Below are 26261 nucleotides of genomic sequence, written 5' to 3'. Positions count from 1 at the left end.
AGCTAAGACTTGGGGAGATGAAGTTTCCCAGGCTTCCTTCCAGTACCCAATAACACTCCATCTTATACAGGAAACCTATCCCAACCCTTGCCTCTTAATTCTAATGCCCTTCTCTGATAATTCAACTTGTATATAGCTTGCACTTGCTTGCAGCTGCTCCCATTTGATTTAGACTCAATGAGGTCAAGAACTGTTTTTAGCTTCTTTTTGTACCCACAGCTTAGCTTATTGTTAGGAGATTGCCGGCTTTGCCATCGTAGCGTCTGCCCGTCTTTAGAACCCCTCTGGAGTTCGTTGGTATTTGAGGTGAGATCTCTGTAACTGTCTGGGCAAAAAAATCCACTGGGAAGCCCTCTCCTCTTCCCCAGGCACGGAGCTGCGGCCAGGAACAAAATGGAACAATCAGTTCTCTGCTGGGCTCGCCGCTTTTCCACGCCCTGGCAACGAAGAGAACGGGGCCGAGTCTCAAGGCTGTCCCCCAAATTAAATATGCCAGAGCAAAAACCGAGAAGCTCCAAATTCTTGGGAGCCATGTTTTTGGTTTCATGTCCGTACAAGGAAACCTGACCACCTCCTAAAGAGAGGAGTCTGCCCAGAATCGCACACAGCACAGAAGAAGCAACATACCCTGCTCACTTTTGTGGTGATCGTGGGTCGTTCGGGAAAGAAGGAAATTTATTGGATTAAAAGGGAAAAGCCCCAATCAATAAGGTCGGAACTTGGGCTGTTTGGCAGGCTGTGGACCACTTAGTCATCGGGACAGAGAAATGGTTCTTTGTCCCGCCTCTATCGAGCTTCCAACCAGTCACTGTGCTTAGATTGCTCTTCTTCCTCCTACCTTCTACCCCTTTGGTTGGGGCTGCTGTCTTCTGCCCGAGTCTCTCCAGCAGTCAGGAGGCCGGTGGGACTGGATTGGTCAATCGCCTCCTACGAAGAGACCAATCAGAGAAAAGTTGCTTGGCCAACGATAAAGCACAGACTACACTTCCCACAATTCCCAAACACATAGCCCACTTCCGACTTTTGGCTTGCGTTAGCCTGGGGATGACAAAGGGCCAGTCTCCAGTCTTGGGTGACTACGTTCCCTTTAAATAGTGGGGGGGTGATTTGCGTTTCCTGCTCTTTGAAAGCCAAAAACAGCAGGATGGTGTAGTGGAAAGTGAATCAGAAGTCGATCCTCGTCCCAGCCCCAATAAACTAAATGAGTTGAGCCTCATTGTAATAATAGGTAACATTTATATGGCACCTACTATGTACCTGCCACTGTGTTGAGCAATTTACAATTATGATCTCATTTTACGTTTCATCCTCACAATAACTCTGGGAGGTAGGTGCTATTATTATCCTTATTTTACAGAAGAGGAAATGGAGAGAAATATTTGTTAAGTGACTTGCCCAAGGTCAAACAGGTAATTTTTGTCTGAAGTCAAATTTGATTTTCCTGTTTCTAGGCTGAGGACTATTCATTGTGTAGGTTTTTATTTTTTTCCAAAGTGAGAATATTGCTCTAGAATGCAGTTGTAGTTTTGAGATTTTATGATGCTGTGGTTGTGAGGATCAAGTGAAATAAGATTTGTGCATAGTATATTCGTTAGTTGATTGATTGTTACCCTTTGTTCTCTGGGAGGACCAAAATAACATCACTATGTTAGAGCCCAATTAAAGTGGGTCCGACTGTAGCTGATCAAACCAGCATGAGCTTGGAATATTTTGCCACAGATCGGACACAAATAGTTCCTATGAACTTTTGGGGTAGCCTCTCTAACTTTGTACATCTCTAGTTTCTTCTGAGCAAATTCAATTCTGCTTTGCTCATAGAGTACAACGCCTTCCATGATGAGGGCATGCCACACTGGTTGGTCCTGTGCCAGTCTCTCACGTCATACAATCAATTCTAAAGTTTTTAGAAACCTCGAGAGTATCCTTTTTTTAAGCTTTTTAATTTTCAAAATATATGCATGGATAATTTTTCAACATTAACCCTTGCAAAATTCTGTGTTCTGATTTTTCCCCACCTTCCCGACCCCCTTTCCTAGATGGCAAGTAATCCAATATATATTAAACATGATAAAATATATATGCTAAATCCAATATAGGCATACATATTTGTACAGTTATCTTGCCACATAAGAAAAATCAAATCAAAAAGGAAAAAAAAATGAGAAAAAAATGCAAACAAACAACAAAAAAATGAAAATGCAATGTTGTCATCCACACTTAGTTCCCACAGTCCTCCCTCTCTGGGTGTAAATGGCATTCTTCATCACAAAATCATTGGAACTGGCCCAAATCATCAATAATTGTTGAAAAGAGCCACGTCCATCAGAACTGTATAATGATCCCATTGTTGTTCCCATGTACAATGATCTTCTGGTTCTGCTCATTTCACTTAGCATCAGATCATGTAAGTCTCTCCAGGCCTTTTTGAAATCATCCTGCTGATCATTTCTTATAGAATAATAATATTCTATAATATTCGTGTACCACAATTTATTCAGCCATTCTCAACTGATGGGCATCCACTCACTTTCCAGTTTTTTGCCACTACAAACAGGGCTGCCACAAGCATTTTTGCCCATGTGGGTCCTTTTCCCTCCTTTAAGAGCTCTTTGGATCCCAGTGGAAACTCTACTGATCAAAGGGTATACACATTTTGATAGCCCTTTGGGATTGTTTCAAATTGCTCTCCAGAATGGCTGGATCGTTCACAGTTTCACCAACAATGTATCAATGTCCCAGTTTTCCCGTATTCCCGCCAACATTTGTCATTATCTTTTCCTGTCATCTTAGACAATCTGAGAGGTGTGTAGTGGTTAGAGAGTATCCGTGTATTGGTTTTTCTGACCATCTTGTGAGCATTTACTCTGAGTTCTTCATAAAATCTTTTTGGCAAGTGTACATTTGGCATTTGAACACTGTGGCCAGCCCAATAGAGTTGTGCTCTCTGCAGTAGAGTTATTTGAATGCTTGGTAGTTTAGTTCAAGACAGGACTAATATCTTATCCTACCAGATGATCTCCAAAATTTTCCTAAGACAATTCAAATGGAAATAAATCGATTCAGTTCCTGGCAGGGCACTAATATATTGTTCAGGTTTCATAGGCATACAACCATGAGGTCAGCACAACTGCTCTGTAGACATTCAATTTGGTAGTCAATCTAATACCTCTCGTCTCCCTCACTTTCCTTTGGAGCCTCCCAAACATTGAGCTAGCTCTAGATAGCTCACTATCAATGTGGACATCCCTGAAAGTATACTGCCACGACAAGTGAATTTATCCACAGTATTCAAAACTTCAATTCAAACCATATAAATGGTGTGATGTTTGTTGATGGAGTTCTTGTGTTTTCTTGGTATAAATTAAGCCAAAACTAGCACAAGCAGCAGAGAATTAATCCACATTTTGTACCATCTCAGCTTCAGAGGCTGCATTGAGTGCACAATCATCTAAAACTAAAAAAGCATGCATTAACCTTCACTCTAAATGTAGCCTTTTCAAGTTGAAAATTTTACCATCAGAGAGGTACCTGACTTTGATTCTATGTTTGTCCTTATTGAAATCCTTTGACAGCATATAGTAAACTCTTGTTTTCTTTCCTTTAATCTCCAAGACTACAAATGGAGGAACTGGGACATAAAGTCTCTACTAGCAGCAAGCTTGGCCATATTTCCACCTTGGAACAGAGCACCCACTAGCCTAGTACACTGGCTTCTGCCATAGTCCTTAAGAAGCTCCCAGCCTTGAATTTGAAAAATGTCAATAGGGCCCCTAAAAGGTAATAAGTTTGACTAAATTATTTTTAATTTTCCTTTTTGCTTAATTCAATTAAATTTTACAAATATTCTTTAAAGTGAAGATTTTGGTTAAGGTCCTTTGTTGCTATGGAAGAAAAAACAGATAATAAGATTTACTCTCCTGGAGTTTAATATCTTAGTTGACCTGGAAGAGAGGAAGTTCAAATCTATTATTCAGTCCATAATACCTTCATGAAAGAAATCTTTCCTTTTCCTCTGCAACAAATAGTTTAGATGTGCTAAACTATTTGTTGCAGAGGAAAAGGAAAGGTAGTTATAAGAGACATAATTCTGCCCAGTGGATCCCTGAGTCATTTCTTATGCACCAGTTACCCCGGTACTTGGGGGAGGGTAAGATGGAGGAACATGAAACAAATTCATTTTCCCAGAAAGGTTCTAGATGAAAGGTTTTTTAATTAGATTAATTTTAATTAGCATTAGAGATATCTGCCTCCTTCATCAGCAGAAACCCTGACCACATATCTTGACAAACTCCTGCCCAAGGAACCAAGCCCAAGTTTTCAGATTTCTGTGAATCCTTCTGTGATCCTATGGCTTTTGAACTTGAGATCAGGTCCTAGTTATCTCATGCTACTTAGACCTGACCTTAATTGGGATATCACTGAACTGAGGAAAGTTTCCAGCTTTAAAAAAAATTTGTTTTAGTTAACCAAAACTCATTGTATTTCCCTCCCACTTTCTTCTCCCCCCATACCCTCATGCTCCAAAAAGAAAAAGAAAACCCTTGTGACAAATATTCATGATCAAGCAAAACAAATCCTCTCCATTGGCCACATCCAAAAATATGTCATATCCAGTACCCTGAGTCCATCACGTCTGAGTCAGGAAATAGGTTGCAAGCTTCATTATTCATCCTCTGGGATCTTAGTTTGTTATTGCCATTGATGGTTAGGTTTTTCAAAGTTGTTTGTCTTATAACAGTTGTATAAGTTGTTCTATTTCAGCCCACTTCACTTAATATCAGTTCATATAAGGTTTCCTGGGTTTCTCTGAATCTTTTTGTCATTTCCTATAGCATAACAGTATTCTATTACAATCATACCGTAATAAGTTTGGCCATTCCCCCAATTGATGAGCAACCCTTAGTTTCTAGTTCTTTGATGGAAAAAGAGGTACTGTAGATGTTTTTGGTACTTATGGGTTCTTATTTGATCACTTTGGGGTATCCCTGCTAGTAGTTTTGCTATGTCAAAGGGCTATGGTTTTTTGAAACCAATTCTGGGGACCTTTTCATTTGAATACAAAACTTTCACCTTCTGTTACTTTATTGATTACTGAACCTAACTCTAACCCTAACCTGCATAGCATCTGAGCTAGACCTGGTCCTCTGGGTTCAGAGATCTTTCCTACTTTCTGCTGCTACCATAGTTCCTATGCTCTTAGCATGGTACCTACTAAGTCATTCCTTTCTATTCCATCTTAACACACGGTAAACTGCAGAGTACATGTGCCAGGATTTGTTTTGTTTTGTTTCTTAAAATTTCTTTTCTTTTCTTTTCTTTTTTTTTTTGCTGAGGCAATTTCGATTAAGTGACTTGCCCAAGGTCACAAAACTACGGAAGTGTTAAGTGTCTGAGGCTGAATTTGAATTCAGGTCTTTCTGACTTCAGGGCTGGTGCTCTCTCTATCCATTTTGCCATCTAGTTGCCCTTAAATTTATTTTTAAAGATTTCCAGCTAATCTTTGTTGTTGTTATTTTAATGCCACAATAATTTCTTATGATCACCAGTTTCTAGAAGGAAATATAAATTACTCTACTTAGCATTTTAAAGGCCTTCACAAACTGGCTCCCACCTGCCTTTTCCCCTCCAGATTATTTTTCTCTTTCTAACTTCTTGCTGTTCCTCACTGAAATTATTCTACTGCCTTCTCTGAGACTTTACATAGGTTCCCCCCAAGCCTAGATTACATTTGTTCCTCACCTTTGCCTCTTAGAATCCCTATTATCCCTCAAACTCAGCCTAAGTACCACTTTCCATATTTGATTTTTCCATGGTTTTCCCATATACTAATGCTTTCTTTCTACTAAATTACCCTTCAGTATTGTTAGAAATATACTCTTAACATTGAAAATCAGATATCGAGGAAAATTTATTAAAAAAGAATCTTCAGGAATTGTCTTAATGTTTTGTCTGAAGTAAGTCCCGCTCCTCATTAGGAAGAAGGAGTGCTGAGCACAGAAGTGGGAGAAACTTTATACTTGCTAGTTTGATACAATCCCTCCCTTCAGAGAATGGATTGGTCCATTCCTTTTTGGGTTGCAATCTTTCTGATATACCCACTATATGTTTCCCCTAAATATGTATAAACATGTTTTCCTCTTCCTTGTGATACATCCCATATTTTAAAATGGTGGAACATTTCTACAAGGTGTGTTGTTTAATATTTAAGCAGTAGTGATTTGATCAAGTCAGGTCATTGACACCAACTAGTTTGGGATGAATTGGCTATTATCTTAAATTTGAGGTTTTTTCAAACACACAAGACTCCAGATTGGCTGAGTCCACCTGTGTCTTCCTAGCTCTCCAATTCCTCCTTTGCTCTAGGCTTCTATTCATCACTTAATTGTTCTGTGGAATCTTAACCTTTCTTAACCTCTTACATTCTGAAAATCTCTTGGTCATTGGTACCAACTATCCCACACTATCTCAAAATTTGCAACACTCTACAGAATCCCAACTTTTTAGCATCTCTCACATTATGGAACTGGTGAGTTGTGCTAATGAAGCAAAATCCCCTTGATCAATCCCCTTTACATAAATAAAACTGACTTCATTTAGAGTTAGAAGGAAATTTCAGAGATTATCTAGTCTAAAGACTCTTATTTGATAGATGAGGAAACAGAATCCTGAAAGATGAATTATTTTGCATTTGGCTTATTTCTGTATTTTTAGCAATTCCCACAGTTCCTGGCACATAGTGAAAGTGGTGTAGCCCTTGGAAAGGATGTAGCAATAATCCTAAGGCCACCGACCTTGGGAGTGATGTAGTTAGAAATGATGTATTTCTTCCCCTAGGCTGTGCTACCCTAGTTTATTCTATATGACCATGATGCAAAGACCACAAATATTGCTAGCTGTCAGATAACAGCTTGTTAGTCAGTGATAACAGTTTCTGAAACTAATGAGCAACAATAACGAAGTACTTAAAATTAATTCAGGACCACAAAATTGAGCACAAAAGTTAATTCAGAACAAAATTGACTTTACACCAGTTTGACTTAGTGACACTTAAGACCTAAAAACACTGAAAGGTTCCTACCCCACTTCCCAACCAGTTCTGACATGGGTGCTGCATCTGTGCACTAGTCAGAACCAGACCACTCCACAACTCCACCTCTAAGCCATCTGGTCCTCTCACTTTTCCCCATAAATTTATTTTATTGCTCCTGGTTCTTTGCTAGCTTCTTTTGGAATTTAGTCCACTTGCCATTAGGATTATGACATATTTTGCCCCTTCATTTGGAGATGGGTCCGAGCCTGCAAATTCTTTTGAGATACCTCATGTTACTGGTCTGGAATCCCAATTTTTGGGGTCTCTCTTGAATCCCAATAATATTAGGCCTTAATAAATGCTCATCCAAATGGGATTGAAGGAGCACTATTTAGATTTAGAATCAATATGTAATTCATTATACTACAGAGAAAGAAATCCACCAAATCTTTGAGTGAGTGACACTTCAAAGGTATCAGTTACCCTGTTTAGTTGTGGATCTTCAGACCTAGTTTGGTTTCTGATCTCCCCAGTCTTCCCCAAAAGATGGTACCTCTTATGCCCTCTTATTTTGGATTCACCTATTTGGATAATTCAGCTTAAACCCCATTAATTAAGAGGCCCCAGGCCTCAAGTCTCAAAACTATCTGATCATGCTTCCTTCAGATTCCACACAAACCATCTTGTTATCCATCCAGCCCTCTGGCCCATTTTCCACAACTGGGAACAGTTGTCAAGTCCTGACCCATCAGAGACTACAAAACACACCCCTCCCCCCTTCCAGTTTCTGAAGGAATTAATGCATTCTGTTTTAGGGGCAGGGAAGGTCTGAGTTTGGAGTAACCCTACTAGACCCAAATCAGACTGTTAAGCCATGCATTATCTTGCCATCTACTATGCAGTCTGCAGTATATATACTCGCTCTCAATCCATCCAATACCTAATCTGAAATTTGCTTCTTGCCCTTGGCATAGTGATTTAATCAACATTATTGTTTCTGGAAAAGGAGTGTTACTTGCCTCCTGCTTCAACTCAGACCAAGGCAAAGCTTGGAGGACAGTCTCAGCCTCAAAACAGTGAAGATCAGCGTTCAGGACCCACCATTGACACACACTAGCTGATGAGCCTGAGCAAGTCAACTTAATCTCTTAGAATTCAAAATATGTCTCAAAAATAAAGGTTACATAGTAAGACTTACATGAACTGATATAAAATGAAGTAAGAAGAACCAGGAGAACATTGTACACGTAAAAGCAACATTGTATGATGATCAACTATGAATGACTTAGCTATTCTTAGGAATATAAGGAACCAAGCCAATCCACTCTTTCCCTGTGTTCCCTAGTGTTTAGCCTGCTTCAATTGCATTACAATTATAATAAATCTTTGTCCCTTAACTTGGAGACTGAGTTTGCGAAGTCTTTTGCCCATACTAGAGGTACCAACTTGGGGACTAATATTGTTGGGCTATCTTCTGCTTCAATGTGCTAATCTATAAAGGGGTCAGAGGTGGAAAAGGAATTCCTATTAATAAGAAAATCAGGTATTCCCTTAACTATTACTCCTCAATTTTTATTATCTCCCCCAATTAAAATGCAAACTCCCCAAGGGCCAGCAACTACTTCCCTTTGGTTCTAAATTTTGTAACTCTTAATCTTAGCCTAATAGTTGGTCTGTACTAGTATTTATTAAATGTTTTGTTTGCTTTTGTTTATTCATTTGCCATGTAGGCTTTCTGGGAGGTTTTATAGTGGAAAAAAAAAAAAAAAGCTAGATTGAGAGTCAGAAACTTTGTTCCCAGCTCTGACATAAACTGTGTGACATTGTATTAAGTTATTTTATTGCACCTTAGTTTTGCCAATGGTAATGATAATGATGAGGTGCAAGAATTGAGGGTAAGAAATCCCCTCTGGTCAATGTTACAGATTCTTTGCAAAAGCATTTGAAAACCTGAAGTTTGTGACAAAAAGGGATTTATTTACACTAAGAAGACAGCTTTCTTAGTGGTCAAAGAATCCGTTAGGATTTTTAGCAAAGATGGGTTGACAAACCCTTGGTTATATTGGTTTAGTCTTGGCCTGGGGCTGGGGAGCAGTTTGAGCAATTTCATAGAGAATATTGATTATGCCCCAGGCAGGAGGGTTTGAGAGTCAGGAGCACCCTTCCCCCAAAAGGGGACACAGTTTACATCAGGACCCCCTCAAAGATTAAAGGGGACACAATTTACATAAATAATAATTAAATATATATTTAATTGAATCACACAACACACAACCTACTTCACAAAGCTTTTGAACCAAGAGCTTTATACTTCTTTTGTATCCTAAATGGAATTCCTGAAGGAAGAAACTCCCTAAATCAATACAGATCTACACTTCCTCTTCAATCTAAAACTTTAACTAGAGCAATGAGAGGTCAAGATGACTTGCCTTGATCCACAGAGTTAACTTGTATAAGAAATTGGACCATGAACCAGCCTCTTTTTGGTTTCAAAGCCTGTTCTCTAGTTACATTGTATACCTTTATATACAACCTCTTACAGACTTTAAATCAATGCTTATGTGTTATAATCATACTTATTTCTTGGTGCTGCTACAGTTCCACACTAATTCTCAAATAATCAAGAAGCCAACTAATCATCTTTGGTAAGTTTTTAGTATTTCATCTGTAATGCCAGAGAAACTGAGGCAAGATAGAGGTTAGTGAGTTATAATAATTTAATTTATTGGAGAGTAAATCAATTGACTGGATCAGACTCTTGTCTCTAATTATCCAGTCTCGAATGTGGGGTATAGAGATTCTTTATAGGGTGACAGAAACAATGACATAATGGGGAGCGGATGGGGATGACATAATGGGGAGGCACAGAGATGGGAAAGTTATCTGATATTCTAATAGATTGGGATGGGGAGCAGCATCTGATATTCTAAAATATAAGATCTTTTATTCTTATCAATTATTCTGATGATCAAGAGGGAAGGATGGTATGATAGCCTGAGGTTTGGGGCAGAATAACTGAGGTAGGACAGTTCAAGGAGATTGTGGCATTACACATCTACATTTCTAGTAAATCGTTCAGCTACCAAAATATATTTTTCCTTTGCCAAGAGAATGAATAAAAAATGTTACATGTATTATTAGAGATTCTTCATCGCCTCAGAAATAAAAGACACCACACTCATATAGACAAGCTTCACTGTTGAACTGAACCTGGATGGATTTGATCTCAAAATTGACTGAAGTCCAGGATATTGCTTTGTGGGGAAGTGACTATATATGTGTCTATCAGCCTGAGACAGGAATCTACATCATTTACAAAGTTATTGAGTGACCAATTGCTGAAGCGTATGACTCCCCAACAATGTCCCCAGATATATCCCACCGTATCCCCAGATATGTATCACAGGTATGGTGAAAGAATTCACAAACTCAGTTTGACTCCAAGTTAAAGGCAAAGATTTATTAAAATTGTATTGCCATTTGAAGTGGGCTAAAGTGCCAAGGGGATCTAGCAGAGTCAGAAACAAGAAGATAATTTTATTGGAAAAAGAAACAAAGATTAGGTTAATATGCTAATTTTATGGCTTAGAGGTAGAATAGAGGAGTAGTTTTAGAGGTGCCCTCATTATTGAATTCCATGGCTTAGATTATCTCAGAAACTTTGTTATTATTGACTAACAGGTGGTTGTTATATGACTGCTGGCAACATTTGTGGCACTCTCAAAACCTGATAGCTTTAGGGTTATTGTTACATCCTTTCTAGGAGCTACATTACATTAAAATCTGATCTGAGCTTGAAGGATCTATTGTAGCCTAGAAACCCCTACAATACAGTTAGAGAAATATCACAATTCCAGTTTTCAAAGATCTCTCACCCTATGAAATTGAAATTTATACTTAAATTCAAAGAGTATTTTAAAAAAATAAATTTGTATAGAAATGTTTTGTTTTTATACAACTTAAATTTCCCTTGCTTGGCCTGAAGTCAGGAAAACTAATCTAATCAAGTTCAAATATGGCTTCAGACACCCACTATCTGTATGATTCTGGGCAAGTCACTTAACCCTGTTTGCTTCAGATCCCCATCTGTAAAATGAGCTGGAGAAGTATGTTTGCCAAGAAAACCCCAAATGAAGTCATAAAGAATCAGATTGGACTGAAATGAATGAATAAATTTTCCCTTAAATACCTTCCCTTCTTTACTTCCAGAAAATCATTCCATATAACAATTTTTCCAAAAGAAAAAGAAGAGAAAAAAACTAGCAAAAATGATTAATATAGTGAAAAAAATCTGACAATATATGCATTGTTTTACTCCCATGGGCCAACTCCTTCCCCCAAGTAATAAGGGGAGGTCTTGATAGTGTAATTCCTAGGGAGCATGTAACAATAACCTTAAGGCTACCTGGCCTTATTGGAAACCAAATAATCTCATCTTAAAGAATGATTGGGTGAAACAGCAAATTATAGACACAATTAATAATTTCACTCAAGATAATGACAACGGTGAGACATCATATCAAAATTTATGGGATGCAGCCAAAGCAGTAATAAGGGGAAATTTTATATCCTTAGAGGCTTACTTGAATAAAATAGAAAAAGAGAAGATCAATGAATTGGGCCTGCAATTTAAAAAGTTAGAAAAAGACCAAATTAAAAACCCCCAATCAATTACTAAACTTGAAATTCTAAAAATAAAAGGAGAAATTAATAATATAGAAAGTAAAAATACCATTGAACAAATAAATAAAACTAAGAGTTGGTTTTATGAAAAAACCAATAAAATCGATAAACCTTTGGTAAATCTGATTAGAAAAAGGAGAGAGGGAAATCAAATTAGCAGTCTTAAAAATGAAAAAGGAGAATTTTTCACTGATGAAGAGGAAATTAAAGAAATAATAAGGGGTTACTTTGCCCAACTTTATGCCAATAAATTTAATAACCTAAGCAAAATGGATGAGTATCTCCAAAAATATAGGCTTCCCAGATTATCAGAGGAGAAAGTAAATTGCTTAAATAGTCCCATTTCAGAAAAAGAAATAGAACAAGCTATTAATCAACTCCCTAAAAAAAAAAAAAAACCCGGTTCCAGATGGATTTACATGTGAATTCTACCAAACATTCAAAGAACAATTAGCCCCAATGCTTTATAAACTATTTGAAAAAATAGGGAATGAAGGAGTCCTACCAAATTCCTTTTATGACACAGACATGGTACTGATACCTAAACCAGGTAGGTTGAAAACAGAGAAAGAAAATTATAGACCAATCTCCCTAATGAATATTGATGCTAAAATCTTAAATAAGATATTAGCAAAAAGACTACAGAAAATCATCCCCAGGATAATACACCACGATCAAGTAGGATTTATACCAGGAATGCAGGGCTGGTTCAATATTAGGAAAACTATCAGTATAATTGGCCATATTAATAATCAAATTAACAAAAATCATATGATCATCTCAATAGATGCAGAAAAAGCATTTGATAAAATCCAACATCCATTCCTATTAAAAACTCTTGAGAGTATAGGAATAAATGGACTTTTCCTTAAAATAATCAGAAGCATCTATTTAAAACCAACAGTAAGCATCATATGTAACAGGGACAAACTACAACCATTCCCAATAAAATCAGGAGTGAAACAAGGTTGCTCACTATCACCGTTACTATTTAATATTGTATTAGAAATGCTAGCTTTGGCAATAAGAGTTGAGAAAGAGATTAAAGGAATAAGAATAGGCAATGAGGAAACCAAATTATCACTCTTTGCTGATGATATGATGGTATACTTAGAGAACCCCAGAGACTGTACTAAAAAGTTATTAGAAACAATCCACACCTTCAGCAAAGTTGCAGGGTATAAAATAAACCCACATAAGTCATCAGCATTCTTATATATCACTAACAAAACCCAACAGTTAGAGATACAAAAAGAAATTCCATTTAAAGTAACTACTGATTGTATAAAATATTTAGGAATCTATCTGCCAAGGGAAAATCAGAAACTTTATGAGCAAAACTGCAAAACATTCTCCACACAAATTAAGTCTGATTTAACCAACTGGAAAAATATTAAATGCTCTTGGATTGGGCGAGCAAATATAATAAAGATGACAATACTACCTAAATTTATTTATTTAGCGCTATACCAATCAGACTCTCAAAAAACTACTTTGATGAACTAGAAAAAATAACAACAAAGTTCATATGGAAAAACAAAAGGTCAAGAATTTCAAGGGAATTAATGAAAAAAATCAAATGAAGGTGGCCTAGCTGTACCAGATCTAAAATTATATTATAAAGCAGCAGTTACTAAAACCATCTGTATTGGCTAAGAAATAGACTAATTGATCAATGGAATAGGTTAGGTTCAAAGGACAAAACAGCCAATAACTTTAATAATATAGTGTTTGACACACCCAAAGACCCCAGTTTCTGGGATAAGAATACACTATTTGACAAAAATTGCTGGGAAAATTGGAAATTAGTATGGCAGAAACTAGGCATTGACCCACACTTAACACCATACACCAAGATAAGGTCAAAATGGGTTCATGACCTAGGCATAAAGAATGAGATTATAAATAAATTGGAAGAGCATAGGATAGTTTACCTCTCAGACCTGTGGAAGAGGGAGGAATTTATGACCAAAGAAGAACTAGAGATCACTATTGACCACAAAATAGAAAATTTTGATTATATCAAATTGAAAAGTTTTTGTACAAACAAAACAAATGCAGACAAGATTATAAGGGAAACAATAAACTGGGAAAACATTTTTATAATCAAAGGTTCTGATAAAGGCCTCATTTCCAAAATATATAGAGAATTGACTCTAATTTATAAGAAATCAAACCATTCTCCAATTGATAAATGGTCAAAGGATATGAACAGACAATTCTCAGATGAAGAAATTGAAACTATTTATAGACATATGAAAATATGCTCCAAATCATTATTAATCAGAGAAATGCAAATTAAGACAACGCTGAGATACCACTACACACCTGTCAGATTGGCTAAAGTGACAGGGAAAGATAATGTGGAATGTTGGAGGGGATGTGGGAAAACAGGGACACTGATACATTGTTGGTGGAATTGTGAACACATCCAGCCATTCTGGAGAGCAATTTGGAACTATGCTCACAAAGTTATCAAACTGTGCATACCCTTTGATCCAGCAGTGTTTCTACTGGGCTTATACCCCAAAGAGATACTAAAGAAGGGAAAGGGACCTGTATGTGCCAAAATGTTTGTGGCAGCCCTGTTTGTAGTGGCTAGAAACTGGAAAATGAATGGATGCCCATCAATTGGAGAATGGTTGAGTAAGTTGTGGTATATAAATATTATGGAATATTATTGTTCTGTAAGAAATGACCAGCAGGATGAATACAGAGAGGACTGGCGAGACTTACATGAACTGATGCTTAGTGAAATGAGCAGAACCAGGAGATCATTATATACCTCAACAATGATACTGTTTGAGGATGTATTCTGATGGAAGTGGATCTCTTCGATAAAGAGAGCTAATTCAATTTCAATTGATCAAAGATGGGCAGAAGTAGCTACACCCAAAGAAAGAACACTGGGAAATGAATATAAACTGCTTGCATGTTTGTTTTTCTTCCCAGGTTATTTATACCTTCTGAATCCAATTCTCCCTGTGCAAGAAGAGAACTGTTCGGTTCTGCACACATATATTGTATCTAGGATATACGGTCATCTATTTAACATGTAAAGGACTGCTTGCCATCTGGGGGAGGGGGTGGAGGGAGGGAGGGGAAAAATTGGAATAGAAGTGAATGCAAGGGATAATGTTGTAAAAAAATTACCCTGGCATGCGTTCTATCAATAAAAAGTTAATAAAAAAAAAAGGCTACCTGGCCTTGGCAGTGCCACAAACAATTCTGGCTGTCAGATAACAATCAGTTGGTCAGTAATAATAGTTTCTGAGACTTCAATAGTGGGCTGCAGCTCCACTCCTAAACTCTAGAATTCAATACTCCTTAACTCCACCTCTAAGACCACTCCTCAATTTTACTTCTAAGCCATATGTATTTGTTTATTTTAATACACATTGTTTTATGAATTATGTTGGGAGAGAAAAATCAGAAAAAAAAGAAGTAAACATAGCATATGTTGATTTATAGGTAAATCTCCATAGTTCTTTTTCTGGATGCAAATGGCATTTTCTATCCAAAGTTTATTGAGATTGCCTTGGATCACTAAACCACTGAGAAGAACCAAATCTTTCATAGATGTTCATCACATATTCTTGCTGTTACTGTATACAATGTATTCCTGGTTCTGCTTGTTTCACTCAGCATTAGTTCTTGTAAATCTTAATAGGCCTTTCTGAGATAAGTTTGTTCAACTTATTCAGCCATTCCCCAATGATGGGCATTTACTCATTTTCCGATTTTTTGCTACTACAAAAAGAGCTACTATAAACATTTTTGCATATGTGGGTCTTTTCCCCTCTTTTATAATTTCCTTGGGATATAGACACAGTAGTAGCACTGCTGGGGCAAAGGATATGATCAGTTTGGGCCTTTGGGCCTATGCCCAAACTAAACTGCTCTCCAGAAAGATTGGATCATTTTACAACTTCACCAACTATGCCTTAGTGTTCCAGTGTTCCCACATCCCTTCTGACGTTTATGTTTATCTTTTTTTCTGTCATTTTAACCAATCTGAGAATATCTCTTATCATTTCTCTGATCAGTAATGATTGAGCACTTTTTTCATATTTCTCTAAATGGCATTAATTTCATCATCTGAAACCTCTTAAATCATTAGAATTCAATAATGTGTGCAAACCCGCAAACCCCCCCCCCCAACTATTCCTCAATTTTACCTCTGAGCCATAAAATTAGCATGTCAGTGATGTGAAGAACTTGATCTTTGTTTTTCCTATAAAATTTTCTTGCTCCTGATTCTTAGCTAAATTCCTTTGGAATTTAGCCAACTTTTAGCAGCATAATAAATTTTTGCCCCTTAATATAGAAACAGATTGAGTCTGTGAATTCTTTGGCCTTACAAGAGACACCAACTTGGGGACCCTAATATTGTTGGGGTGTCTTCTGCCTCAACATTCTCATACCTCCTACTCTTTTCATACCTCCTACTCTTTGGAACTAAACTTTTTTTTTCATTTATTATTTCCAAATTTGTGCTTTGTAATTTTGTAATATTTATTTTTCAGTAAGTATTTATTAAGTATCTATTGGATACAAAGGACCATGCTAAGCATCTGGTAAAATACAAGACTTTGATCATATATAGTAAGATACAAGGCTAGGTTAAGATATATTACTTGCCAATCCTCACAGACTTAAGGGTTATATAGGTATTCGACATACAGAGACAATTATGATATACAATAATACAAGGTAAATGTATAAATCTGTTTACTCCATATAAGACAAAGAAAAAACAATTATCTGCATTTTACAAACGGCAAACTAAAAGACCTGAAAGGATGAGTAATTACTGGTTCAAGGTCACACAGTACACAGTCAATTTTCAGACATATTCAGGAGTGAAACTCAGGTCTTCCTGACTCTAAACCCATGATATCACAGGATATAATGTTGCAGTGGCTCTGCCTGAAGATAGAGTTCAGAGAAAAGAGGGAACACAAGCTCTAAAAGAAGAGATGGAACCTTGAAGGAGAAGTAGAGCTTAGCTAAGGAAGAGGGAGGGAGGATGGGAAAAAAGGAATGGAGCTAGAGAATGGAGAGATAAAAGAGGAAAGAGGAAGGAGGAGGACGAGAAAGGAAGGTTGGAAGAGGGGAAAGGAGAGATGAAGAGAGAAAAAGTGGGACAGAGGAAGAAAAAGAAAGGATGGAGGAAAGGAAAAGAGATGAAGCTGAAAGGAGAGAGGGAAGAGGAAAAAGGAGGGGAAAGGTAAGTTGGGAGAGGAGAAAGGAGGGATGAAACTGGAAAAAGAGGGATGGAAGAAGGGAAAAGAGATTGTCTTTGTGAGGGTCAGTAGCACAGTCACGAAATGTCAGAGCCAGCCGTTAAAAGCCACCTGTCTAATTCCACATCCTCAGTTTTTTTTTTTTTTTTTTTTTAGAGTGGCAAGTGACTTGCCCAAGGTCACAGGGTGGTGAGGGGCAGGGCTAGGCTTCTAAGCCAAGCGTGCCTCCAGCTTTTTCCGGGGGCACGTCTCCCTGTGGGTTGCGGCGGGAGGACGGATTTGCCCAGGTAGGAGCCCCTTTGGGAGGGACACGGTGCAGGGGTAGCCTCAGGGTGGAGCTAGGGTCTGCCGGGTCCGAGCTGCTGAGTGATCCCACGCCCCGGAGAGTTCGAGGAAGGGGGAGGGAAGAGCAGAAGGGGGCGGGGACGCCTGGGTCAGCTCCTAGGCCGGCTCGCGCTCTCCTCCCTCCCTTGCGAGCGGGGCGGGGCCGGAGAAGGCGGGGCCCTCGTGCTGTGGCCAATGGGCAGCGCTCTCCCCCGGCACCGCCCCCAGACCCCGGCCCCAGGCCCCCGGCCCGGAGCGCTCGTAGATCCTTGGCTGCTGCTGCAGCCTCGGCCTCGCGTGTGCCCGGACACTGGGGACCCCCGCACAGTAGCAGCAGTGGGCGGCGGCTCGGTGAGTCCCCCGCCCCACTGGCCCTTGGCCTTGGCCTCGGCCGCGTCTAGCAGCCCCGCTTCCGGAGGCTTGGGGCGGACCCTTCGCTGGCCGGGAGGAGAGGAGGGAAGCAAGGAGGGAAACAAGGAGGGAGCCGGGAAAAGAAGGGAGAAGGACGGGGGAGTCTTGGGGGAGGAGAGACCCTGGGAGAGAGGGAAGAAGGGGGAGGGGCCTGGAGTGAGTCCGGAGAGGGGAGCTGGCGGGGAGGAGGGCCACGGGGAGGAGAATGGGCCGAGGGGAGAGTTCTAGGGGGAGGGGATAGCGAGAGAGGGCCTGAAAGCTGGGGGAGGGGAAGCTTGGTGGGTTCTTGCTTTTGAATGTCGGACTCCCAGTCCTCTGCCTCTCAGGTACTGGCCATGCCGGGAGAGCAGGAGGAAGAGGAGGAGGAGGAGGAAGAGGAGGAGGAAGAGAGAGAGATGCAAGAAGAGATGGTACTGCTGGTGAAGGGCGAGGAAGAAGAGGGTGAGGAGAAATATGAAGTGGTCAAGCTGAAGATTCCAATGGATGGCAAAGAGGTAGGTCCTCCGGTATGCACACGCACACATACACACCCTCCTTCCCCCTCACCAGGCTGCAGGCCTGGCCGTCCCCTCTTTCCAGGGGTCTTTGTAGCTTTCTCCCTCCATATTTTTATGTTTTTTTTACTCCCAGCAGGATGGCCAAGAAACTAATGAGATGTTTTCTGTGTACTCCACTAGGCAGAATGATCTGGGGAGGAATGTGGAATTGGCCCAGTTTAACCAGGTTCTTGTTTTCCTATTAGCCATATCTTTTAGGCTTTGCCTAATTTGTGCCTGATTTTTAATCTTGGGGCGTGCACCAACTGTCTTGGCTGGTCTCCCCTATAGCATGGGCTTAAACCCCATTAACTCTGACTCTGGGATCATATTCTGAAGTCTAACCTCAGTCTCTCTTGCTGTAGTCAGCACTAGGACTGTTTATCATGCTTTGCCCTAAAGGAAGGTCAATCAGCAAGTGTTTGAGCTTCTGCCTTTTGTGTGTCTGGTGTCCTTAGTAAACATTGTGGGAGAGACCAAAAGATGGACTTGGCTACTATGAGGGAGTATGAGATAAGCGATAGGAGTGAGGAGCTACTGATACTTTCTGGAACTTAACTGGAACGAGGAAGGAAGAAAGATAAGACATACTAGTACCCTGAGGTCGGGGGGCAAGGGCAGGGCTGGGGGAGGGGGAGGGAAAGGGATGCTGCTGCTAATGCTATATTTGAGTTTCAAGACAGACAAATGAAACACTTTGCAACCTTTGATACACTTACCATCTATTTTGTATGTCATAGTCATCTCTTATCCCTGCTAGACTAGATGCTATGTGAGGGTAGGAACTGTGTCTTATCTAAATTCTGTATTCTCTCACCCTTCCTCCCTCTAACTAGCATAATCATATTCTGCCTCCAGGAGGTTCTTAATTATAATCATTTCTTGAACTGAGATATAAGGTAACTAAAGTACAAACTGCAAAATGCCCAGGAGATGTTGGGAAAAGGCAAATCAGGATGAAGTTCTTGGAGAAGATAGACCATGAACTGGGCTTTGAAAAATGGGTATATAAAGTCATTTCTGAAAGACTTTTTAACCTGACCCTCTCTGGAAGAAATTGAGGTCCAGAGATAGGATAGGATTCAATAATAATTGATTAATAAGCATTTATTAAATACTTACTTTGGGTAAGCACAGTAAGCGGCTTTAAGTGCCAAAACAGAGTTGTATTTTATCCCAGAGGCAATAGGGAGCCACTGCAGCTTCTTGAAGAGGAGGAATATGGTCAAACCTTCAGTATTATTTTGGCAGCTGGATGTAGATAGAATTGAAGAGAAAAAAGACTTGAGTCAGGAGTATCAGTAGTTAAGGATGAGGGCCTAAACTAGGGTGATTAGTATGAGTAGAGAGGACACAGATCTGAGGGATGTCAAGGAAATTGTATTGACAAGCTTTGGCAGTTGATTGTGATGAGGTGTGAGAATATACTTCTGATAAACTCTAAGGATGCCCAGTCCTGCAGTGCCACAAACAATGCTGGCTGCCTGAGAAACCCTATGGGTCAGGCCTGGGCAGTGCCACAAACAATACTGGCTGTCAGAGAACAATCTGTTGGTCATCGAGCCATAGAATTCAATATTGGGAACTACCTTACCCCTACCACTCCTCAATTATACCTCTAAGCCTGTCAGTGACTTCCTTCCTGTAAAATTAACTTATTTCTGTAAAATAAATCTTTATTGGGTAAATGCACTTTAACTTGGAGACAAACAGAGTCTGTGAATTCTTTCGTTATACCTGTGACACTGACTTGGGGACCCTAATATTGTTGGGGTATCTTCCATCTCAACAATTGGATATGCAAATTAGCAAAAGTGACTCCTCTGCTATAAACCCTTGCAATTATGAGAATGGTGGTATCCTAAACTGAATCAGGGAAATAAGGAAGAGAGGTGAATTTAGGAAGTGAAATAACGAGTTCTGTTCTATACATAAGTTTGAGATGCTTATGGTATACTCAAGTCAAGGTGATAAGGGCTAAGCATGAGGCCAAGCAGGCAGTTGGAGATGCAGGACTGGAGTTCACCAGTGAGATGAGGCCAAATATATAGGAAAGAAGAAAGGCAGAAAGAAAGCCTTTATATATGTGAGGGATGTAGAAGACCCTTACCCAAAATGACTACTCAGAGATCACTCAGTAGAAGGCAGAAAAGTTGTTTATTGAAAACCTCTGGAGGATGAGCTGTCCCATTGTGAGATAAGAAAGAGAAAGCTCGTGGTAGAAGGGCTAAAGAAGTAGTAAAGATACATAGCTTTTATACAAGAAATTACATCACAAGTAAGAGAGCATTGAGTAGGGGAAGGGGAGGCATCTAATTGGTTGTTGCTATTTGGGGAGATTGGAATGGAAGGTTTCTGTTTCCCTGAAATCTCCTGATTTCTAGGAAACAGATAGTCAGGCCTTCAGGCTTAATCAAGCAGACAGTGGTTCAGCTAATAGACTAAATATCAATAAATGTCAAATACCAATAAATGTCATCAGCTCAGGTTAAGTAAATATGTTTCTAGCTGGCCAAAGCTCAAGTAGATATGAGCCTGCACATATTATACAGGTCATAGGGAAGATACAGAAATAATAAAATACAGAAAAAGGATTCATACATTCCTGTAAGTTCTTCACCTTATCTATTCCCCACAACTCCCCCCTTCTAATATGTAAATGATTTTTATCATATTTCTATGAAGAACTTACACATATTCAAAATCAGTTAGTATATCCATACATTGTTTATCAAGTTCACAATCAAGATCATCCCTCTTTAATACATTCTAGTGTTTTCTCTGAAGAATCATTTTAATAGCATCTTCTGTATGCAATAATTTGATAGGGACCACTGAACTATTCTGGTTACTAATGTAATTATACAGGATAGACATAGCGGCAACAGGATAATACAATTGCAATAAGTTCATACCATAAAAATTGCTTCCACCAACTATCTTAGAAACAGTTATCACAGAACAGATTGGCATTTGGCAAACATAAAAATACAAAGATAAATAAAGATGACAATCTAGGGAAACTGAGGCACAACATTACACACTCTTCTTCTGAATATTTGAATTATTGAATTACCTCCCCTAGAAACCTGGGAGGTCTTAGCACCATAATTTTGACTAATCCAATGTGAAGCAAATAAATCAAAATGAAACTAGAAAATGCAAGGACTTATGGCAAGGGAAAGTCTCTTCCTGACAACCCCAGAGTTATCAGCAGTACAAAAGCCCTCATCTTAGCCAGAGAATCCAGTTTGAGATGGACAGTTCACTGTGTTAGGTGGTCTTCAGTCATTTGTGCACTTAACTCAGCTTCTGCTTATATAGGGAGTAGCAGGGCTTAAGACAGTTATGCTGCCCATTCAGAGGGGCAACCCACTCCAGGGGAGAAGGGTGAGACTTGGAGTAGCTCCACCTGTCCCCACCCAGAGGGACAGACAGGGCTACTACTGGAATACAGATTTCTGAGCAGAGCTTTCACAGCATGCAAAGTTAGAACATGAAGGCAGACAGACCCCAAACTTTAGAGGCTTGATCTCAAAAGGGCAATGTTATTAAAAATGCTGAGATACCAGTTAAGAAACTGGGGTTACAGGGCTGGAGATTGGCAGTCCCAAGTCAGATGTCTTTATCTTGGAGATTTCTTAAAAACAGAATAGTTCCCCAAACTGAGTCTGCTAGGGCAATTCCACAGAATAAGAGGTTTCAAAGCTAAAACATAGTAAAAACAAAAAGGATTGCTTAAGGACTTCCAATTCAATCTGAACTGGTGGTATAGGGGGTGGGGCAGAAGTACCTAAGGCAAAGTGAACAGAAAACTAAGGGTTCCCACTCTTTTAGGTATTTTGAGAAAAATCCACCAGTTTCCCCAGTTCCCTATCTCTTCCTCTCCTTTGTTCCTCATGGAAAGGAATCATTAAAAAAAAAAAAAGTAAATAGTCAAAGAACCATCCACATATAAATCCCAAGAGTGAATTAAAGTTCCTATACATAACAATCTAGTACAGGAGGAGTTTCCTAAAATCAAATCAAATCAAATCAAATCAAATACATCAAAAATTACGTATTCTGAAGTGAACATAGATATTATAAACATATTATAACTTCCTTAACAGCAGCAGTTACCATTTTTTTTTTTTTTTGAGGCAATTGGGGTTAAGTGACTTGCCCAGGGTCACACAGCTAGACAGTGTCTGAGACCAGATTTGAACTCGGGTCCTCCTGACTTCAGGGCTGGTGCTCTATCCACTGCGCCACCTAGCTGCCGCCTGCAGTTACCATTTTTAACAATTTCTATCCCAGATCTTAAACACACAGTCATAGATGACCGGGTCAGAGTTTAACAGTCATTCATCAACCATTCCCAAGTCCCTCATATTGGTTCAAATGACATCAAGAACACAGGAGATGGTCTCGATCTTAACTGCTTTGGGCTGATAAATGGGCGAATAACCGGCTCTCAGTCCAAGCAGGGGGGTGGGTATGGTGTCAATCTAAGCTTCAGAGGGGCCGATTCATGTCTCAAAAGAGGTTCAATAATCTGTAATTTGACCAAAATCTAGAACAATCAAAAACCAAATCTAACAAGGTTAGAACAGTCTGGAACTGCAACAACATGTGAGGAGGCTAGTATAGATTGGCCAGCAGTTCCTATGTGAAGGAATAAATTTGCTTCACAGGACAGGCAGACGGCCATAGTCCCAATAAATAGCAGTCAGGTTTCACAGACCATTGTAAATTGTCCTCTTATCATTTAAAAAAAATTTTTAAAAATAAAACACAAATATCCAGTAACAGACAGATGACCAAGCTAAATACTTATATGCCTAAGTATTTAGGATATAATGATTACATATATAACCAAATTGGAAACAGCGAGGTATGACATATTTGAATTGCATTAACAGTTCTTATTAACTATTGTTCTGATCATAGAAATCAGTCACAGGAGGAAAAAATGCAAGAACATAACTATAATATAATATAAGCAGTTAAAACTCAATCTTCAGCACATTAGAGAGTGGAACTTTAAAACTCCCAAATAACATTAATTATAAGCCCAAAGAATTTTATCTCCAAAGTTTCAGATAAATCCCAAACAGTTATTTACCATGACCTTATATTGGTAACAGTAAGAAATTTATCCCAGAAAATTCACACAATTCTTACATACCTAAGAAGATGTTGTATCTTGAATAAATTAAATATTATACCAATCATTTTGATTTTAAAATACCCAATACACAGAAAAATCCCAAACTACATATTGTTTACAATAAAAACATCTTCAAAAGGAAGAAGGCAAAAACTATTATTCTTAGAGTCCCTTTTCAGATAATTGGCATCAATAAAGTTAATTAAAACTTTCTATTTTCACATAAAAATAATCTGAAAAGTTCTTGAAAACATCAATTAAATTTTTTGAAATAACCCTTTCAAACTATAGATCACATTTCTGATCATATTCTTTAATATTCATAACCATTATTTATCTAAAGAACAAATATTCAATCAATTAACATCTTGTAAAAGTAGCTTGCCCCTTTAAATAATCGTTTGTTTTCTTCAGCCAAAGGAACCAAGTGGCTGCCACTTTCCCCTGCTGTTCTGCTGCTCTCCCCCCACAAAAACACATCCCATCTCCCAGCCATCTCTCTGTGACTACCCTTTCCAACCAGTTCGTTCTTTTTCCCACTGACTTCTTCTTGAAATCATTTGTTTCTACTAATCAATCCTTCTTAAAGCACCTTCATTCTCCTGTCCCATCTCTGTCTTTCTCCTCCCAATGCCTACTTGCTCAAACCTTCTCCGAAATACTTCTGACTAGATGCTCTATTTAAATTATTAATTGCTTTTGTAAATCACTTTTCCCTTGTCTTTAAATCACCTTTTTTAAAAAAAAAAACTTTAAACTTCAAGATTCATAATTAGTTTTGAATCAAATTTCATAAAACTTATAATATAGTTTACAAATTACCCAGTACTTTTAAAAAGCAACATACCATTTAAGTAGGGAGATACAAACACGAACTCCCCTTAAGATAAGTTACTGGCATTTTGTTTAATAACCTATATTTCAATTTGAAGTCCAACCAAATAATAAAAAAAAAGTTTTTCTCTTCAATTGTAAAGGCCACAATATTCAAACAATTCTTAACATTTTTATCCTTTTAATAAATCTAACATGTGCAAGGCAACAGTAAAATTATTTCCCCTAATTTTATTTCAATTTCAAAATTGTAGTACCTCTTTAAAATATAGTAAATTCCCAAAGCTTTTAATCAAATATTGCAGACAAACAATTACCCAATTTAGTCTTCTTAAACTTTCTGTTCTCTAATTCCATGAAGTAAAACTTATGAATAATGATTTTTCTTTCTTCTCCTAGAAAAAAATTTTTTTTTCTTTAGAAGTATAGCTAGTTTTCCCACAGGTCCAACAGGTCAGAGCGCCCCTGTGTTTAACTATTTACCTCTCTTACTCTATTTTTATTCCTCCCTTCTAATATCTGCAGTTTCTTATTTCCAATCTTAACACACATACATACACACACACACACACACACACACACACACACACACACCAATTTAAAGTTATTTTAAAATTAACCAGTACTTCAGTTTGTGAAATTTCCTAAAAATCTACCTAGATACTTCATTCCCATGTCTTTTTTTTAGTAACCAGGAAAGAGTTAAGCACCAATCCTTGCTTTACCTTGAGAATTCTTTTCTCTGGCTGAGTCCTGATAACAGACTCCTTGTTTACAGAAGCAATAGCCACTGTTCTTCTATTTTCTCAAAACTTTCCAAACTTTCATTCTATGTTTTTATTTTCCCCTCTTCTTTCTCCTTCCTACAAAGCCACTGCCAGAGACAGAGGGAGAGAAAGAGAAAAAAGATTTTCTTTTTTTGAGAAGCCCAAAACTAGTTCCCAAATTCTAAGACCAATACATTCTGAGCCACTCTGAAAGAATTACTACTCTGAATGAATTCCAATTCCCACAATTCAGCCTGATATTTTTCTAAGCCTGTAACACAGAGCTGAATTCTTATCTCTTATGAGCTTTCTAACTTTTAACACAGAACAAAGGCAATGCAAAGCAGACATACACACAGACATTCACAAAACTCTATTTTCACCTTTTACATACAGATTTAAGTCTGACATACCCAAATAGTCCTGGGATATACATCCTCCCAGTTTTCTTCCCTTGTATATCTGGGAAGTTCATTCCAGTCTTGAATTTCCTAGCTAATGTCCTGATACTAATTTTCTGACTGCTTCTATGCCACCCTGGATCTGATCCAGGTGTTGGCAGAGGCCCTATGTTATCCTCACGCTTGGGCGGAAGCCCTATGTTCCCCTCCCTCCCCCACAGCCACCCAAGAGCCTCCTTAGGAAAAGTCCTTTATCGTTGGGGTTAACAGCAATCCACACCAAAAATAAATTTAAGAGGGCTAATCCCTCAGGGTCTGCCTCGACCCAGCCAATAAACCCCCAGACTTCCCAAGAGCTTTACCTCGAGAACATATGTTTCTTTTCAGGCTACAAATGCCAGCCATAGGACTCTACTTCTTTCAATCTTCAATTCTGCATTCCACTGAGTATCCCTGCTTCGGGTCGTTGTCTAAGAGGGGAGGGAGGCTGCTCACCCAGAGCTAGAGACCATGGAGAACACTACTCCGTGGGTGCCTGTCCCTCTTCGGGGTACACATAGCCGTCTCCCCCAAAGACCCCATCCCGGACGAGCCCCCAGCTGTGAGGGATGTAGAAGACCCTTACCCAAAATGACTACTCAGAGATCACTCAGTAGAAGGCAGAAAAATTGTTTATTGAAAACCTCCTGAGGATGAGCCGTTCCATCACGAGATAAGAAAGAGAAAGCTCGCGGTAGGAGGGCTAAAGAAATAGTAAAGATGCATAGCTTTTATACAAGAAATTACATCACAAGTAAGAGAGCATTGAGAAGGGGAGGGGGAGGCATCTAATTGGTTGTTGCTATTTGGGGAGATTGGAATGGAAGTTTTCTGTTTC

The 26261-nt window shown here is 38.8% G+C and overlaps 1 protein-coding gene and 1 long non-coding RNA gene across 3 annotated transcripts in view; one reads left to right on the top strand and one right to left on the bottom strand.

Moving 5' to 3' along the window:
- Positions 1-636: 636 nt before the first annotated feature.
- On the bottom strand, positions 637-26158 carry LOC127563080 (uncharacterized). Its single transcript, XR_007953885.1, has 2 exons — positions 25397-26158; positions 637-927 (listed from the first exon to the last, which is right to left on the bottom strand). It is a non-coding gene; the product is annotated as an uncharacterized LOC127563080 (long non-coding RNA).
- ZNF771 (zinc finger protein 771) overlaps positions 17464-26261 on the top strand; it is a 30766-nt gene continuing 21968 nt past the window's right edge. The window contains exons 1-2 of one of the 2 annotated variants that reach the window (XM_051999284.1): positions 17464-17634; positions 18021-18188. In XM_051999284.1, the coding sequence (XP_051855244.1) occupies positions 17479-17634; positions 18021-18188 (324 nt within the window). In that variant the 5' untranslated portion in view covers positions 17464-17478. Of the gene's footprint in view, positions 17635-18005; positions 18189-26261 lie in introns of both variants that reach the window. The other variant, XM_051999275.1, reaches the window with a different exon arrangement.

This window comes from Antechinus flavipes, chromosome 1, assembly GCF_016432865.1.
Source record: "Antechinus flavipes isolate AdamAnt ecotype Samford, QLD, Australia chromosome 1, AdamAnt_v2, whole genome shotgun sequence".
Classification (NCBI taxonomy): domain Eukaryota; kingdom Metazoa; phylum Chordata; class Mammalia; order Dasyuromorphia; family Dasyuridae; genus Antechinus; species Antechinus flavipes.
Note: the sequence above shows the minus strand (reverse complement) of the source record. Positions and strands in the feature narration are given on the sequence as shown.